Source organism: Urocampus carinirostris, chromosome 10 (assembly GCF_059441175.1).
Source record: "Urocampus carinirostris isolate Australia breed hairy pipefish chromosome 10, RoL_Ucar_1.0, whole genome shotgun sequence".
NCBI lineage: Eukaryota > Metazoa > Chordata > Actinopteri > Syngnathiformes > Syngnathidae > Urocampus > Urocampus carinirostris.
Genome location: NC_142358.1, coordinates 11,015,126 through 11,035,080, shown reverse-complemented (window position 1 = coordinate 11,035,080; position 19,955 = coordinate 11,015,126). Strand labels below are relative to the sequence as shown.

General features: G+C 38.4%; 1 protein-coding gene across 2 annotated transcripts in view; it reads left to right on the top strand.

Moving 5' to 3' along the window:
- Window positions 1-18,967, top strand: part of st3gal4 (ST3 beta-galactoside alpha-2,3-sialyltransferase 4) — a 37,896-nt gene extending 18,929 nt beyond the window's left edge. For both annotated transcript variants that reach the window (XM_088345150.1, XM_088345149.1), the window contains 7 exons: window positions 1,290-1,387; window positions 1,943-2,006; window positions 2,083-2,178; window positions 8,775-8,964; window positions 9,228-9,365; window positions 17,362-17,514; window positions 18,627-18,967. In XM_088345150.1, coding sequence (XP_088201276.1) covers window positions 1,290-1,387; window positions 1,943-2,006; window positions 2,083-2,178; window positions 8,775-8,964; window positions 9,228-9,365; window positions 17,362-17,514; window positions 18,627-18,716 — 829 coding nt within the window. In that variant the 3' untranslated portion in view covers window positions 18,717-18,967. The remainder of the gene's footprint in view (window positions 1-1,289; window positions 1,388-1,942; window positions 2,007-2,082; window positions 2,179-8,774; window positions 8,965-9,227; window positions 9,366-17,361; window positions 17,515-18,626) is intronic.
- The last annotated feature ends 988 nt before the right edge of the window (window positions 18,968-19,955 follow it).

Here is a 19,955-nt window from a genome sequence, read left to right as displayed (position 1 = left end):
ATGAACTGACCGAATACGGATAATGGATAATGAATAACGAAGATAGAACAATAACCCTTAAAAACCCCAAAACCCCAATTCTGTTGTGCTGGGGTGAACAATGATTTTGGATATTATTCACAATCTACCACATGACTTCACGCATTTTCAAAACTCCTGAATTTTGAGTTTACGCAGCTGTGCAACTATGTACACTTAGACGAGAGCTGATACAAGAGGTATAATCTTTAGAAATATAAAACAAACCATGATCAAAAGTACACTGACAGTAACATACCTATAGAAACCTCATGTTTATGTTTTTCTTAAACTGGCTCATTTGAAGAAACGATGAATTCCTAATTATGCTGTTTTGAAGATTAAATTAAATATTGAGTCTTTTGAGTAACACGTATGTACAGCTCTAGAGATTATTCGACCAAATATAGACGGACTAATGATGTTATTTGGGGTGAGTTGCAGTTTTCCTTTTAGATGTCATTATAATAAACAGCTCCTAATGTCAAGTCTCTTCCGTGCATTTATTTAAAATCCCTTTCCAAATATTGTTTCCATCTGTGCTCTGTTACAAAACCTTTTAAGCTCAAAGTTAATGTGTTCCCCTCGGCTCTAATTTATCTACTTTAGGCTTTGACCTTTAAAAAAAAGACCACTAATCACTATGAGAAAAAAATATTGTGTACATGAAGTTGGCTTGTTTTAATTCAACTGTTTCAGTAATTGCAGTGACATTTTGCCTAATTTAATCCCCCCTGAGGTCTATATCCGTGTCCTATGGAGAGCTACCTAGGGTATGCAACTACCGGTAGTTAAACATATGGAAGCTATTTTTATCATGAATATAGGTCTAAACAGTTGGAGCACAATTCCATAAAAACATTTCACACAAAATAGAACATTCTGCAAAGTTTTTTTATTGCCATTTTTGTTAATAACAATACAGATGATCTTGAATCATTCCCCTGAATCTCCAAATGTTGTTTTCGTTCCCTTTTACTTCTCAGAAGAGTGCCAAGCGAAGGTTTTAATAAGGGACGCAGCAATTCAAATGCCAAGTCTGCTTATAACGAGTGTGTTTCACCTTTTTAATAGATACCAGAAACACACTAGCAAGTTGATGTTTTACCCTGGCCAAGCACAATTGGCTTGCTAAATGGCTGGCAATCTGTTTACTGAGGGTGCTGTTTGTATCGTTTCCTTTGTCATCGCTGAAGAGCCACATCTTGCTTTATCTGTAATACAATTCATGTGTGTTCGGTTTGTTTATAATCATGAGGTTTCTTTCACAGCATTAGCAGGAAGACCAAGCTCTTTCTAAAATTGGATAATTTATTCTGGCGAGAACATAATTCAACGTTGGCACTACCTTATGGCATCAAGGGCAGTGGTATGTAAAACTCCTGCTTTTTCTTCAGTTTTATTTTTGAAACATGGTTCATTATAAACAAAAGTGCTCCTTTTTTGTGTCACTGAAAACATTCCATAAAGAATGTTTGGGGTGACAATTTTTGTTTTCATAGTCTTCAAAGGGCAATGAAAATAAAAAAGTGAAAGGCAATGAAAGGGTGCACTACATCGATTGACATCCCAGGGTTCTTAATAAGCTGCACACTTGCATCAAGTCAATCATTTGGATTTATTTTTTGAATGACATGGCAAATTCAGTGCTCTTGTAGGACCAAAGATGGCCCACGTGCCTTATTTTCTCTGATCTATATCTGTGCCAATACCATTTTCTTATAAGGAATCAGTACTCACCATGGTACTTGATATGAGTATCTGCTGCTTTTTAGTAGCCATTTAACAATTAGCAACTTGAAATCTGCAATGGGAAGACAATTTTTGTAGTAAAGGTATGTCGTATCAGTATTGTGGCGCTGGCATTATTGGTTTTCTTACAATGTCATTATTTGAACGGCTTCCTTTCTCTCTGCCTTTGTAGAACAGCTGTTGGCCAAAGTTCTTGCGGTATCATCCAGTTATCATATTCCCCCCGAAATAGACAAGTAGGTGTGATGCAATCAAGTGCCCTTGTTTTGGTTTTGTCATTTTCATCAAGCGTGCTTCTTTTCTATCTTGCAGCCTTGAATGCAGAACCTGTGTTGTCATTGGCAACGGCTTTGCCATCAAAAACACATCCCTAGGCAGCATCATTAACAATTATGACGTTGTCATCCGGTAAGAATAAGAATATTGTCTTTTGCTGTAGTAAGGGCACAAAAATCTCTCACCTTTGGTGTGATTCACCGATTAAAAGTAAAAATAATAAATGAATAAATAAAGGGTGACCTACATGTACTGTGTAGATCTGATGATAAAATTTGTGTGTGTGTGGGGGGGGGGGTAGGGGGGGGGGGGCTGTTCGGTTCGGCATTGTGCAATTTTGCAGAGAATGAATCAGGCATTTGAGATGGTGCATTTAAATTAAAATCAGGATAAGTGTGTAAGGGAGGGAATACATTGTTTATGTATGACAAACATCTTTTTTGTTTTAACCTTAAAAATAACTCAGTTTGGGTGTGTGTTATACACAGTTTTAACGGTATTATGTTACCATATTTGCATCAGTCGGAAACTATTGCTGAACACAACTGCAAAACATTGGAAGCAACGGGAACTAAACTTGAGTCGGGTGGTGCGCGTGAAAAAACCAAACAAGACCACCAGTGACATGGACGACATACGAAAAGGCATCGCATTTGGTCTCATTAGGACACTATTTTTATTCATGTTCCAAGTGACGAATGTTAGAGAGCTGAGAAAACGGCAACTACTCGTACTGATACAAATGCAAAAAAGCACATTGAGGTAAACAACTTTTTGGTGTATCTGATAAATCTGACTTTGAATGACATTAAATAAATACATTGTAAGTTTTTTGTTGGTGTTAATGTATTAGATGTAAGATTGGGCCTAAAAAAATCAAGCAGGACCGACCCAGCCCGAGCCCAACAAATTAACTTGATTCGACGGGCCGAGCTTGAAAAAAACTCGATTTGCATGTTTTATTTTTGAGGATGAGGGAGACGACGGACACTTTTCCATTCCGCAGAGCTTCATGGTGCGGCAGATTATATCTTCCAGAAGCGTCGACAGCTGAGTCGGTCCACCATTACGTGGCTGACCTTCGGGGCTGAGCCACCCTCTGTATGTTTGTAGAGTTGGAAAGACGAGCTGAGCACCTTACGGACCTTAAACTGAGGGACAAGCTGTTTTTATCAATGTACAACACAGGACTAATTGAAAAAACCCCAAAGAAAATAGGCCAGAGAGAAGCCCAGCCAGAGCTCTGGTTAATGATTGTCATTTGAAGCCCTATTTGTCCGAATGTTAGGCCGTGACTTTCTGGCCTGGGCCCAAGATCTTACCTTTAGTATGCATGTATTCAATATGTTTGTCATTCAACAATGTTTAGTTTAAGCTGAGAAAAAAATCAAACAAAATTGTAAAGCTTTTCTTTTTTTTTTAAATCAGAAAATTAGAGGTGCGCATTCTTGACACACACGTGACCTAACCACGTGATGAGACAATAACGCACGACTGTAATCTGTAGTAAACAGTAGACAAACACAAAAAGCTATACTATTCAACACCATTGGCAATGACGAGTCAAAGAATATCGTGAGTGGTATTTAGAGAAAAAGCGGATAGCATTAGCAGGGCTAGCAACCGACCCATAACGTCTTCCTCCTGACATATTCACACATTAACCAAATTGTGTAGTCTGCCTAATTTCAGTCCACACGATCTGTTCCACTCTATTGTAAATGTATCCCCAAACGCAGATCTAAAAGCTTATAAAAGTCTGGATGCTTACCCGTTTTTATCGATGTTGTGCAGAAAAATGCACTCCCGGCTTGAAGTTTCCCCCCTACCCACACGCTACTAAAATGACTTTGTATCTAAGTTTTGGGGGAATGTAATGGAACATTAAAGCACGGGGCATTTGCACCTTGTATACTAAAATTCCCTTTGAGCATGTTGAAAATCTTTACTTTGGTGAAATGACGCTTTATCTTCTGAACATTTGTCTTCCGTTTTATCCTTTGTTAATTTGACGATTCGTTTCAGCGCAATAGGCTTTATGGTAGAGCACATAAGTTTTTAATACATCTGGTTTCTGGAAGATTACAGTTTTAAATCGGTGCTTAATTAAAAAGCAGCTTGTTTACACGGTAAGAAATTACAACGGTAGTCAATTCAAGTCATGTTTATTTGCATAGCCCTTAATCACAAAGTCTCAAAGGGCTGCACAGATCAAAGATTATTGCAAACTATTATTATAGACAAGCATGACACCATCCCCTCATCTAAAACCTACATAAGGGCAAGTAATACACATATTATCAACATAAAATATAGATTATTCATATGCTATAGAGTAGAAGCGTGTTTTAAGCTTAGATTTAAACATTTCCACTGAGGTTGCAGATCGAATCTCAGGGGGAATAGCATTCCACAGCATCGGGGCCGGTAAGACACTAATGTTAACTAGTTAGCACTAGCTAACTTGTAGCTACATTGAGTGTCTTTGACGTGACTCATACCTAACTAACATAAAATACATAAAGTCAAGTAATGTTTATTTGTATAGCCTCCACACCCTTCTCACCTTTTTAACCCCTGACCCATTTTCATGGCTTGTAGTTGCATATGTTGTGCATATCCAAAAACGGATATGCTTCTCCCAGATAAAGTATTTTGTAACAAATATTTTGTTTTCTCTTAGTGACTTTATATGTTCATAGATTATTATAAGTAATTATTAAGAATAAACACATTTCTCTTATTAATTTGTGTTTTTCAATCGTCAGGCCCTAATTTATCATTATAGTCCCTGCATATTTTAGGGCTATGAAGGATTTAAAACTAGAATTGAGTATGTTTAATCATTGATTTGAAAAATCAATATTCAAGGACACTTGAATATTGTCTTTAGGTCATGTTTGCTATTAGAAGATTTTTTTAGAAATGTCGTGTTTCTCTAACAGAACGGAAACTTTTAGTCATGTCAGCCGTGAAAGCGCAAATCTAACTTTTACAGCTTGGAGTGGACACATGCACACAGTGAGTTGTTATAAGCCTCTTTCAAACAGCCAAGCTGTTGGCCTGGTTACAATGCATTTTTCTTCCTAACATTAACGTGTCCTGGTCCCTTTCTATGCTCTCCCTCTCTGAAACGAATGAGACCCGGGACACAAGTTATTGATGGTCTGAACTCAATGCATGCCTCTGAGCAGGCGTCATCGGATTTGGTTCATAGAAACACAGCTTGAACTTTTATAAATCCTTGTGAGTATTGTGTTCAACCAAACATAGTTAGAGAACTTTGTAATAGTATTGGAATTTTTATCACACTGAAACAACAAGTGAAAACTTGATTAGAAAATTAAAGTTCAGACAAGGACATTTAAACTTCAAACCAAGCATGATGCACCCAGAATCAACTCTGATGTTGAGATCTGGTGAACTACAGTATTTTCAGCACACTCAATTTATAAGGCGCAACCTCTCAAAATGGTATTTTGTCATATATTTTTCATATACAAGCAGCAATGGACTCTGGGGTGCATGGAATTAAAACCACAGTAAAAGCTACCGAATTTATTTAAGCATTTTATGTCATGATTACCGATTGAGAGCACCTGCGACTGTTTAATTGGCACCAACAGCCTGGACAGCCGATTGGCTGATGCTCCCTTTTTAAACCCCCGGCTTCCAAGAGGAAGCCGTCAGATCGTTATGCGAACTGTTGCCACTAGCTCAGTGAGCCTTTTCGTCCTACTCTGTTCCTGCCCTGCTTTTCTCTGCCAACCTGTTTCCGGACCTGACTTCGCCCCGTTCTGCCTGCCTGTTAACTGACCTGTTTTGCCCCGTTACCTGCCTGCCTCCTGTTACCGACCTCGTTTCTGAACTTGACACCACCTTAGCTCTCCAGTCCCGGCCAACGATTTGTAATTTCCCGCCTGTCTCCGATCCTCCTCGCTAGACACGGAAGTGCCATTTCCGCATCGCCCACTCCCCATATCAGTCAGCCATCGGATCGTGGAAGCAAGCCCTGCTCTCCCTCTTTATTAATAAAAACTGAGAAAACAAGCGCTATTGGGTCATGTGTCCGTTTCTGGTCTGTGACATTTTAGACTCTTGGGTCATATATTAGTTCATGATTTAATCAATTAACAATTGTCGCTTACCAAAATCACATAACGTTGCATTCAATGCGAACGGGTTGCTGCACTCAGAGAGCTGAACTCTAACCACTAGACCACCAGTGATAGAGATGACATACAAAAAGGCATTGGAATATTCATTATCGCACTACTTTTAGTCACGGTGCTAGAAATGAATAATGGAGAATTGAGAAAACGGAAGGTTATAAATAAACGCAACAAAGCACAACGAGGGAAACAACTCTTTGGTGTGTCTGATGAAGAATCGGACTTTGCATTTATTTCTATCTTTCAGAATGGTTTTCTGTTTTCTCCATTCTCTATCTTTTGTTTTTTGCACCATTGATAAAAATAGTGTGATAATGAGATAAAATCCAATGCCTTTTCCTACGTTTGTAGCACTGGTGGTCTAAGTGGTTAGGTTTCAGTGTTCTCACCGCTGCGACCCGGGTTCAATTGCCGTCGCATACAATGTTTAGAGATTTTGCTCGGCGTGGTTTTCCGACCAATCATTGCACAAATGGAGAATACCTTAAAATCTTCTGTAATAACACACAGGAATAAATATGTATGCATTTCAAATTGCATCCACGTATAAGGAGCACCGGGTTATAAGGCGCAATTTCAAATTTTGGGGCCAATTCGGGGTTTTAGGGTTGCGCCTTTTATAGTTTGGAAAATACGATAATTTATCCTTCTTTTTAAACTTCAATGCCTTAAGAATTAAGAAACATCATACTTTTACGACCTACTGTAATTTTGATCTGTTTCCCACGTCAACAGATCAAAATTACAATGACCTTTAGTTTGACTTTTGGAAAAATGTGACTTTAATAGTGCAATCGGAACAATAATCATGTTATAAGAGCTTTGTAGGCAGAAGGAAAAGGTCAATAGACATGAGCAATCCATTCTGTTTCCGTCATCTAGTTGTTGGGGAGATTTCTGAAATGCTGCGTTTACCTTGAGGTCCCATTCATTGCATTTATTATGTCATTTGTAATTTAAAACCAAAATTGGCCATTTTTATCTTTTGTTTCTTGTGGAGTTTTATGTGTAAAATACCAATTTGGAAGAGTGTACTTACAGTAAATCACTGTCTGTATTGGGCGTGTCCAAACCTTTCACTCCCAAAGCCACATATACATAAAAATGAAATTATACATGGGCCGTTAAGAATATTTGGCATATTTTATCAAAGGCACAGAAAGAGAAAAAAAAATGTTTTTTTTTTAATTTATTTATTTATTTTGTTTTTAATGCCTTAATATTTGGTTAAAAAAACTGTTATTGATATTGTATTGTCTGTATTCTGATTTATTTTATTGGTTTGGAAAAGACCAACTAGAGGGCGGCAGTAGCTCAGGAGGTAGAGCGCTCGTCTTGGGATCAAGGGATCCCAGTTTGAATCCCGGCTCGTCTGTGTTACATGTCGAAGTGTCCTTGGGTAAGACACTGAACCCCTAATACCCCCAATAAGCAGGTTAGCGCCTTACATGGCTGCAAGGCCGCTATTGGGAAATGTGGAGCACATTGTAAAGCGCTTTGGGAAGTCATTGACTTGAAAAGCGCTATATAAAATGCAGATCATTTCATTTCATTTATTTACCTGGGGGAAAAAATTATCACACTGGGTGCTGATAAAGCTGCTTGAATGATTTTTTAAAAACTTGGATTATTTTTGACAAACTATATTAAATATTTTTTATTTAATAAAATAGACAAAAATAAAGTAAAAAAGGAATTTGACAATGTTTTTTTTTCTCTAGTGTAGAAATTAATTATCTTTACCCACCAACAATTCATAAAGCGAAATTCATCATGGCGTATTATACAAAATTATATATCAGTTATATAATATCTATTACTATGGTATTTAGTACCGTAGTAATGGATCTTTTTTAAATATACAGTGATCCCTCGTTTTTGAGGGTTACGTTCCAAAAAGAACCAACAATAGGTGAATTCCGTGAACTGCTTGACTTTTTATTTGGGTAAAAAAAATATGCGATACATTACATTGAAACTAATTATCAAAACATTTTCCAGGCCAATGCACTTTTTTAAATAGCTACTGACTCTTGGACTGTTAAAGCAATCACAATGAGGAACACAACGCAAACCAATAAGCAGCAAGACTGTGAAAAGTAAACAGTGAAGGATAACTTTGTCTCACAGGCCGCTTGATAATAAAATGCAGGCCGCTAATGATTCCTGGGTCATAGTTTGGACACCACTGATACAAATCTGCTGTAGTTTTACACTTGCAGCTATTTAGCAATATGTTTTTCTTCCTTGGACAGCGTTTGTATTAATCTCAGGTCATTCAAATTGATGCCTTTATTTTCTTTTGGTGCACAATAAACTGATTACAGGAAAAAAATCTGGGCTTGTGTTACTTGAACATGTGTGTAAATTCAGCGGTCACTTGCTATTTGAGTAAAGACAGTAAATTTGAAAGGAATGAAAAGAATCTGCTGCTGAATGAGCAAATAATTTAAACCACAAGATTTCTCTCAGTGAGGGGAACTGTGAGTGTGTCAATCTCAACGAATAATTTACAGGAATTTTATAAAAATGACCTGCCAATCCGTCCTCTTTCAGGTTGAACGATGCTCCGGTGAGGGGCTACGAGGATGACGTCGGTAACAAGACCACTATGAGGTTCATCTACCCAGAGTCAGCTTCTAATAATCCAGGCTTGAAGAATGAGCCTGGAACCCTTATAGTCCTAGTGCCTTTTAAACAGCATGATCTACGATGGATGAAAGAGATCCTCTACAATGAGAAGAGGGTACCAGTTTTTTTGCAAAAACATCACTTTTCCAAGAACTTGCCAGTCATCCATGTCAGGAACGAGATATAGAAATAGTTTTTTTCCAAAGTGGGCCTTTCTGCTTCTGCTAGTCTTAACAGTTGCTGGGCCATTACCTTCTAATTATGCACATGGCGTTGCCACAACTCATGAGGGAGTTGGTGGCTGGCTTGTATCTCATGTTTGTGTAAAGCATGTCCGCTACTGGAAATGACTTATCTGTTTTTTATGCACCCACCCAGGTCATGAAAGGCTTTTGGAAGCGCCCTCCGCAGATATGGTTGGTTGATTTTGGTCAAATCCGAGTGTTAGACCCGCACTTCTTGCACCAGACAGCAGAGGTGCTGCTCCGAATTCCCATGAAGACTAAAAATAAACAGGTGAGGCCTCAGTTTTCACTTTTGAGTCATCAATCTGTCAACAAAGAGAAACGATGGTTGCTATTGAGGGTATTACAGAACATTTTTTTTAAATTGACACAGGATAATACCGAAAGATAAAAGAAAACCGCCCAAAATTATTCCGGCATTGACAATCCTTGATGTAATCCGTCTGTCTTGCCCAATAATTCTCTTTTACAAGAAACTGATCAAATTATTTCCAATATGGCTTTTAGCCTCTGACCTTTCAACTGACACCACACTCTACCAATTGCAAGCCTTTCTCCATAGTCCATAGCCTGCAATAGCCTATGAGGGCCTGTATTGAAGAAATTGACACGCATAGCTCTGGCTCCAAATATCTAGCCGGTAGTGACAGATTCAAATGATAATTGACACATTGGTTTGCCAATGAAATTTCCAAACTAAATACTGTATATGCATATGTATGATGTATATTTGAATCACAGCTGAAAAATGTGCAAAATGCCAATTAATAATTCACGTTGTTTAAAAAGTTGGCTTAAGTCAAATACAATGTTGAAGAAGTTTTAGAGTTCTACTTTTAGAGCGGGGGGCTTAGGGCATCTTTTTGACCCAAAGAGCCTGGCGTTAGCGTCGGTTTTGCCATGTTCCTTGGTTTGTTTATTACCGGCCGGCTTTGCGTTCGTTGTCGTTGTCACTTTTCGTTGTCGGTTTCAAGTTAGCCTGGCTCTCACTGCATGTTTTGGAGTCAGCTAACCTCACATTTTTTCCGGCAAGACTGCGGCCGCCTTTCGATGATCAATCCCGGTTCTCCCTCTGTTTTTTGGGCTGCCTGTCCTTTGTTGTCCCATTACTACATCTATCAGTGACACAACATCTTGGTATTTTTCACCATGTTTGTTTCTTTCCCGCCTCCCACTCGAATGTCAAGGTTGGCCGGAGCATTTATCAAGAGTACTTGGGAGAAAGTTAAGTTCAAGTGTAGCTCGGTCATTTCGAGAGATCCAATTACAGCAGAAATATTTCCACGGTTTTGGCACTTGAATGCATGTCAAACCTTCTACAGCTTTTCTTACCAGCCTGGTGGCACTTTGTGGCCTACCATCCTTTTTTAAGCATTTTTCAAGATATTGACAACATCTCTAAAAAGCTATTTTTGAACTCTTCTGTAATGTAATATAACACTGGCTAAAGCAGGGATCACCAACCTTTTTGAAGCTGAGAGCTACTTTGTTTCTGATTAGCGCAATGGACGACCATTTGTTTATGCATTTTTTTAAAATAACAATTTTATTACTATGTTGTTTTTAAGTCGTTAGCAGGTTGTATTTATTAGAAATTAAGTCAACCATTTCTTGAAAATTATGTCAGCAATTAAAATGACTTGCAAATCGCAATGGCCTATCACTGGTGATCTATTTTCCGAACCTGTCCGTCAGCGATTCAGGTCTTCGCATGGAGCTACCTAGTTCCTGCGGGTACCATCTTGTAGACCCCTGGTCTAGAAAGGAACATTACTATTCATAACACTGTGGTGGGTAAAATGATTTAATTTTTGCACTGCAGGAAATAGGAAAACTAGTATTTAAACTCTGCTAAATTTTATAAAAGATTGCTCGTTTAATAAATTGTTTACATTAAAAATATGTTGATGTAATTGTAAAAAAAAAAGGAAAGGTAGTATAATGACAAAATAGTAAGAAGTGACATTATCTGCCAATAGGGCATTTTTTTCTTCTGGAAGGCCACTGGTTCTTGGCCTCTACAAACCAAAATATCTTGAGCAATATTTCTCACAGTTGTTCCTTTTGCATTTAAAACAAGAATATTCTGACTTTGCTCTCTTTGAAAGGAATATTAAAAATTATTTTTTTGTATATTTTGACACACCTGACCCAAACTATTTGTTGTGTTAGGAATAATATTTTTTCAATGACTGGGTCATCCAACTCAGCGTTTTTCAACCAGTGTGCCGGGGCACACTAGTGTGTCGTGAGACCTTGTCTAGTGTGTCGCTGGAATTTGTCCAATTTTATCTTTCCAATGAATCAGGCCATTATTCAGTATTTTTGCTTTCTTCAGACCAGGAACTGTAATAGTCATCCATTTCAGAGCTGAGCTGAAAAAGCTAGTTCTCTAAAAGTGGTCGGAATTCCCATCTTTTAAGTAAACACATGTCTAGTATCTGCTCAAAATAATCTCAAATTATTTAACATACAATAAAGAAAAATATTACTTTCCCTGGTAACTTGTTGATTTTACCATAGAGTAATTCAGTTACTAACTCTTTTTGGAAGAAGTAGTGAGTAACTAATAACTAATTACTTTTTTTAAAGAGCCCAACAAATGTAATTTGACAGTTATGAAAAGTAAAAATATCCCTTTGCAAAATCTGATCGCTGGTCTTGAGGCAGGGTGTTTTTTTGAGCCATTGTTCTGCTTTCACTCATAAATCTGGACCTTTTCTTTGTTTCCTGAGCCTGGACTTTGAAGCACCTTTTAAATGATCTCTTGAGTCTCAGGGAGGCCAAGTATTCTTTCGGTTCTGACTTGTTAGCCTCACCATTGTCCTTTCTGCCTGCAAATGAGAAGATAGCATGCAATATTTCAACTGCAGTATTGACAGAACCTCTGGAATGTCTGCTCTAACAAAACTTGGCTGTTAGCTGTTAAACGTTGAGGGGGCGGCAGGTTTTTTTTTGTCCTTGGGAAGTAAGTTCTATATCACTGATTCTCAAATAGAAACAATAATTTTCAGCTATTTCCGTAGTCCAGGGTTGTCAAACCAATTTTAGCTCATGGGGGGTCACATAGTAGAAAAAAATCTTCTCGTGGCATAAAAAGTACGCCTTAACTAGAGGGCTGGGTCTTTTCGGAGGCTCACAATTAAATAATGATTCAGAGATGTAAGATTTGACAATAGAAAATGTATTCATGTTTTTTTCCTTCACTAATCTCTTAGAGTGTCTGTCAACTGTGCATACATCCATCCATCCATCATCTGCACCGCTTATCCTCAGTAGGGTTGTGGGGGATGCTGGAGCCCATCCCAGCTGTCTTCGGGCAGTGAGCAGGGGACAACCTGAACTGGTTGCCAGCCAGTCGCAGGGCACACAGACAACTCTCTCACTCATTCACACCTAGGGACAATTTGGACCGGCCAATTGACCTGACATTAATGTTTTTGGAATGTGGGAGGAAACCGGAGTGCCCGGAGGAAACCCACGCAAGCACGGGGAGAACATGCAAACTCCACACAGGAGGTTCGATCTCATGACCTTAGAACTGTACCACTGTGTCACCGTGCTGCTCAAATATGCATTTGTTTAAAAAAAAAAAGAAAAGCTAAACAACAATTGAATTCATTTCCAAGAGTTTATTCAACTCTGGGGAAACTCCTGCAGACTGGAAAGTGACAAAAATAACACATAATGTCTCATCTCATCTCATCTCATTAGCCGTACCGCTTATCCTCATTAGGGTCGCGGGGCACATAATGTAAATGATTAATTTAATGATTTCAATGTGTCTGATTTTATTTTTTCATGAAAAGGTTTTCTTGAATATGGGGACTTCACTGTTGGATTTCATATCTATTACAGAAAGCAGCTAAGGCTTCTTTACACTTCTGCAAAGGCACCTAGGTGCTATTTTTGTATTGCCTTAGACATTGTTATGGGTTTCATTAGGGTTATCTGGTTGATTAATGGTGGTCAGAAAATATATCTACTGTGGGTGTTTTGTGATTTGCCCTTGGACTTGACTACACCCATTGGACATACTTAAAGCTGCCAAGTCCTTGCTTGGCGGGATAAATTTCATTTTTTTGTTTGTGCTACTCTCAGCATTGTCTCACGGGCCATTACAAATAATGTAGGAGGCTTCATTTCGTCCTCCAGCCATGAGTTTGAGATATGCCCCATAGTCGATAGAGAGCAAATTCTGAGTCAAATGCCCATCCCTGTTCCCAGCTGTATAAACAAGCCAGAGCCATGAATAAAACCACAAGAGTTTGATTAAAACTGATGTAATAATCTAGTGTTAAACTTATTTCCAGACCCATGTTATTAAACCTCATCCATCAGTCTTGACTACTGTTTGCAGCTATTTCTCTTTCCTGGCAAACCATCCGTGTATATCTATCTCCACCACAGCACCTTCTTCATCTTGTGCTTCGGGTTCTCGTACAAGCCACAGGATGCTCGCAGCGTGTGTGTTCACACCCTTCTTCCAGCTGGCTGTGGTAACACGGCACAGGCCTCGGTCCAAACTTTACACAACTCTGGCACTGGCCATACGAGGCTCGTGTCACAATCATTCATTTGCATGCGCCCAAATTTTAGGATTGACCGTTGAATGATAGTCCTTGATAATAGATAATGTATTCTTTTAAAAATAAATTAACTTTAATTTGTCTACAATGGTTTTTTTTTCATTAGAAGGCGCACCCACAATTTGTCTTTTGTCATATTTTTATCTTTGCATGACGTATACTGGATTATGCAGTGTATTAAATTGAGACTGCAGTAAGAGTTACTGTGTGTATTAGTGTATTACCCGTTGGATGATGTAATCAGGCCCGACATAAATTTCTTAATGCGTATAAAAAAGAAGCGAGTCTCTAGGTTATTTCTATCAAAAGTTAGCATTTTTCTAAATTAAATGCAAACCAAATGCTCTCTCCCGCCATTGGAGGACAGTGTTGAGTTTCTATAGTGTGGCGAGTTGGTTCAGGTGTTGCTTCTTTCACTGATCGGCCTGCCTAAGGACAAAAAGTTTGGATCTGGCCCAGAGCCAAACCGAGTTTGACATTCCTGACTGATGGTTTATATTATTTTAATGACCAAAATCGCAAACTTTTGTTTACAATGGGACTTGAACATGAGTAGTGGCAGTGAAAGCGCAGTCGTCTTAAAACTAGACGACCATTGGTAAAGATGTTATATGTAAAAACATTAGAGCTTTTCTCATGATCACACTAATTTTACTCACGGTGCCTGAATTGCATTGTGCATTCTGATAGGTGAAACATCTCTCCACTTTACATTTGCGGTTTTATATGCATACGTTCTTAAAAGAGCTTGGATAGTATTTTGTTGAAAAAAAATTCTGTTTTCTACATTCTCTACCATGTATTCTCGAAGAATTGGAGAGACTGTTCAACACATCATAATGCACGATGCAAATCCATGTTTCTGGCACCATAAGTAAAAATTGAGCGATAATCGAGAGAAGCTCTCTAATGCCTTATTGTGTGTCATCTGTGTCACTAGCATTAAAGTGTTGACGCTCTCATTGCCATACTTGGGTTCATTAGGTGAGCGATATTTATCGATGAGCAATTAGTGTGCGAAGAATTATTCAAACACCATAAAACCTTGTATTGTAATGCATACCTACATTTTTTGTATGTATTTCCAATCATTTGCACTGTGTTCTTTAATATGAACGGCACACCGTGTTGTAAGGCGCACCATCACATTTTTGTCCAAATTAGGGATTTTAGGTGCGCCTTACAGTATAGTCTGGAAAATATAGCATTTGAACTAAAACCGATCTAAATACACATGTTTTTACATGCTAAAATGTGTACTCTTTCCTTTACTCAGAGAAGAAAAATGTGTCTTTAGCCATTCCCTCAACATTTTGTTTGTCTGACTTTGTGCCAACTGAATGAATATGACCAGAGCTACAATGCTGTTAGGTTCACTTTATAATAGAGATATATGAACATGTGAGCAACCACAGATGTAAAAAAGCTATCCAATCTGCAATTAGGAAAAGCAGTTCAGACTTTAAAGGGATAGTGTCTATAATTTTGTGCCGCCTAGTGTTTAAAAAAGACCTGAAGCTTTAGAAAAACAAGATTAGAATTACAAGTAAAAATGCATGAACTATCAAATATGTAAATGTGCTTTTTACTTAAAAATACTTGTACGTTCAGAATCAGCATTTATTTTAAATCGCATGAGGCTCACATAATAGAAGCTGTCATACTTGTCCGCCATATTGCAAATAACTCTAAACAAAGAGAAGTAAAATAGTGCGTTTTGGTCACTGAGTCTCCGTAGTTTGTATTCTTCCTTGTGCTTTTTTGTACTCGTTTTCAGGTGCACACCACAATACAGAGACCATAAGTGGTCAAATAATAGACACTTGCCCCTTAGAAAACGTAGAGTAAGTTCAGAAATAGCTAGAGGATGGTGATTTTATTATCTTTCTCAAATGTAAATCATTTAATTTAATATATATATTTTTTTTTTAAGCACAGAATGACTTGAAGGTTGTTGTGCACTGGCAAACGCAATAAAAAAATCAACCAATTGGGGAGGGAAGGCGTGGCTGAGAAGGTGTCAATCATTAGTCATGTACTTGCTGACTCACTTTGCAGGCACACCCCAGGTTGGCCTTTATTGCTTTGTGGAGGTTCCACCTCTGGAAAAATAATCAAAGCTAACACCTTACTCTGAGAGCGCAGTCCTGATTTAACGTATTGCAGACTTTACAACTAAAATGCACACAAAATGGAGCTTGGCACACTGAAGTAATTTTTGAATTCTGTTTAATGGGCTCCTGCGGTGCAGTGACCGGTATTTCTGGGACAAGACTTTTAGTGTGGCTTTCAACTAGTATCTGTACGTGTCTCTTGGCAAATGTAGTATGAGTGATTGTTGTGAAAGATAAATTGCACTAAACCAGTGATTCCCAATGATTTTATCTCACGCCCCTGTAGGAAGAAGAAATCCCAAATCGATTTTTATTTATTCTATTGCCGGGGACAAAACAAAGATTGCTCAATATTGCTGATAACACCACACCTCAGTCAAAGCCAAATCTACGCCTTACGGCAATGGGTGTTATCAGCATGATTGGGTTGTAATATAAGTGACAGCTTAATATATTTGGCTTTGTGCTGTCCGCTGCCAATATTTTTAACATAGCAAGCACACCGGTCTTTGCCTTTCTCCCTCAAGTCTGGGCAAGTACGACGGGAGGAGAGTTTTGTTTGTCTCTCTACCCCATATCTTTTCGCCTGTCTCTGCGTTGGTGTTAAATATTTTTTCATAGTTGTCACAAGATATCCCATGTTGTAACAATGACAATAAAGGTATATTCTATTCTATTCTATTGAGGCCTGGTACACCTAGTGTCTACACGTCATAGTCACTGCTTGTACTTGAATTTTGTTAATCCAGTGTTTACTCAGAGTACACAGACTTAAACTTGAAATGTATTGTTGTTACGATGGATTTTGATGATCTGATTGAATGGTTGTTTTCAAAAAAACGTGTTGCTACAGTTACTCAGTAGTTGAGTAGTTTTTTACTTTTACTCAAGTAGTTATATGGATGACTATTTTTAACTTCTATTTAAAGTGACAGTTATTTTACTTGAGCAACACTTCTTTTTGTCTCCTCACCTCTGGTTATAATCCCAATCTGAGATTACACTACAGGAAATGTTTGGATGGAAAAATGTTGTTATATTGATGTTAATGAAGCCGTGTAACTTTAAAAGTGTATTTATGATCATTAGCATGGAATTCTTAAACATACCTGACTGACATTATGTACTTTATTTTACTTGCTTAAAATTGTAAATGATTTTTTTTTCCAGCTCCGAATGCCAATACTGTACCTAGCAATATAAATTGACCTCTATTTCCATCTAGCGGCCACAAAGCTGTTGTGCATCATTGGATTTATGAGTTGCTGTTTTGAATTCGACATTACCGAGGTCAAATCAAAGTCATCTAAAATAATTTTTGGTATCACAAGGCATTACGTTTTAAACTTCAATTTGTCAGTACCTTGTCAATAGGTTTGCCGATATCTCGACATTTTCAGTTTAGTTTTCTCTCTTAAATCTTACTCGCATGTTTATCCCGGAGTCCCGTGTCTAATCTCGTTATATATGATGTTGTTATAAATGACAATAAGAACATTCTAATTAGTTTACAGATTGAGCCAATGTATGAAATAATTTCCTTCCCGATGTGATTGTCCCACAGAAGCCGGTTCATCCCACGACGGGAATCCTTGCCGTCTTCGTTGCCCTCAACTACTGCGACGTGGTCCACGTTGCCGGTTTTGGCTATCCAAACTCCAAGGACACCAAGCACCCAGTTCATTACTACGGCCATGATCTCATGAAATCAATGAAGGTAAGTGTTGTTGCCCAAGGAGTCGACCATATTTTCCGGACAATAAAGTGCACCCAAACACTGAGTTGCAGAAGTGCTGTTCAAATAAATTGATTGATTAATTAAAAACGCATTAGGTTTGATTTCATTTTCACTCTATTTTTAGTCACAATACCACCAGATGTGTTAGAGAAATAAGAAAACAGAGTGATGAAAAATTGGTATAAAATGTTTACTCAGGAGGTAGAGCGCTCGTCTTGGGATCAAGAGGTCGCAGCTTCGATTTCCGGCTCTTCCGTGTTATATGTCGAAGTGCCCTTGGGGAAGAATGAATCCCTAATGCCCCCGATAGAAGGTAGTTGCCATGCATGGCTGACGCTGCTATCGGTTAGTTAGTGTATAAGAGGGAAAAGTGTTAAGCACATCGTAAAGCGCTTCTTCATTGACTTGAAAAGCGCTGTATAAATGCAGACCATTTACATTTTCTGATCCCAAACTAAGCATTGCAAGTGAAGAACCTTTTGAATACATGCAGCCATATGTTTTTATTTCTTTCAGGACGGCCAAATTACTTCCCACGATGCTTTCTCATCATTCAGTTCAGAATGATCGAATCACTTTCCACTATGCCTTTCTCTTAGTTCAGTTCAGAATCTTGTGCACTTCATGAAGACGTTGAGTCAGCAATACAATATGGTATTTCACTAGTCACCGTTCTTTTCCGTACCACGAACCGGTTTAATGTCTGACAATAATCTTGCCACCTGGCCCAATAATGAAATCGACATTTTGGTACCATGACTAAAAATAGTGTGATGCTTTTTCATTCGTTGCTTTCATTCCAAAGTGTCTGGTAGATAAGATCTGGCGCACTCCTCCGGCGTGATCTGGGTTCTATTCCCGTTGCATCCAACGTTAAGTCAATGTGATCAGTAATATATTCTGACTGAGGTACTTCTTTTTTCAGTGCAAGCCTCGCAATTACTGCAGTTTTTATTAAATTCCCTTGTATATGAAAAAAAAATCACAAAAGAGGATTAAGGGGGTTGTGCCTTATCTACCATATTTCTCACACTGGATTATATCCCCTTGGTTGTTTAATCCTTCACGGTCTTTTTGTGTCCCTATCGTAGAACTCTTACCACGACCTCGGTCGGGAAGCTGATGCCTTAAAAAGACTGGAGAAATTAGGCGCCATTCTTTACCTGCACCCCCACTTATGATTGTTTCAAAGGTACAAAATGAATCTATGCATTTTCTGCTGGTCTTCGCTGCATTATTTTCGTGTGATGTCCGCGTACGAGTTTGTTTTCCATCTAGTAGTATTTCTGTTGAATATAATAAGCAGAAAATCACTTGTGAAATGGAAATATGAACGTTAAAGTGGCTTTGTTTATTTATTGTTAATTTGTGCAATGCGGATACCACTGGATTTTTGTTGTTGCACATAACGAAATAAAGTTGTCATAAAGAACTGGCGTTTCATTTTTTTCCTTGTTTGGCCTCTAGATGGCCTTCGTTGGTAGAAATCACTACATAATCTCATATAGAATCCACTTTACATGAATGAGTACAATAACAAATATTCTCAGAATCTAAACTATACAGCAAGTATAAAATGTGTGAAATAATTTTGATGGGTCTCTGCTTTCCTTAATGTAAACAGATTACAGATTTCAGTAGGCTATAGAGTGCTTCGAGGTCCTAAGATTTACCCACAATGCATTGCTGGCGGCCGTTTTGGAAGTCCACAAAGCTTTTTACTTCATTGTTATTGTTCAGCGAACCAGTTAGATTCTACATTGTAATGCCGAATACGTGCGTTATTGTTGGCTGTTGTAGCCGAGGGGAAAAGGGTGGGAAGGGCTTCTTTAGACTTCCGAAGTGTGTTTACGATCAGGGAATTGAAGCTCAGGAGAAAAGTGAACGGCGAAGACGAATGTGGCTGGCAGCTATCAACCGGTCGAATTTGCCAAAGCTTGACTGTGTTCGTGTTTGTTCTGACCACTTTCTGACAGGTAAATTGAATTATTTATGATGTAGAAATAAATTTTTAAAAGGTTATGGGACATGTGTACTTCATGACAACAGCTCGACGACCCCAAACTACTTTTATAACATATATGTGAGGTATTTTGCCGAAAACGACATTTAAAACCCGAACAAAACTCTGTTTCTCATTCGTACACTATTTTGGTGGAGAAATTCAACGCGGTTTCAGGGAAAGAGAGTCTCCTTTCCTCAGTCAACTCGCGTCAATAGAGGATTTAAAGCCCCCGAAAGCTAAGCTAACTTAGCCACCGGTGCGCCGTTCGGAGAAGCGTTGCCTTTCTCGGGTTGTTCAACATAGAACAAAAGGGAAGCAACATGAGAACAACATTCCCCTAAACCTGCAACACAGTTGCAATGGGCACACAGAATTGATGATGACTTGTCAACAATGATCCATGGTTGTAAACTTG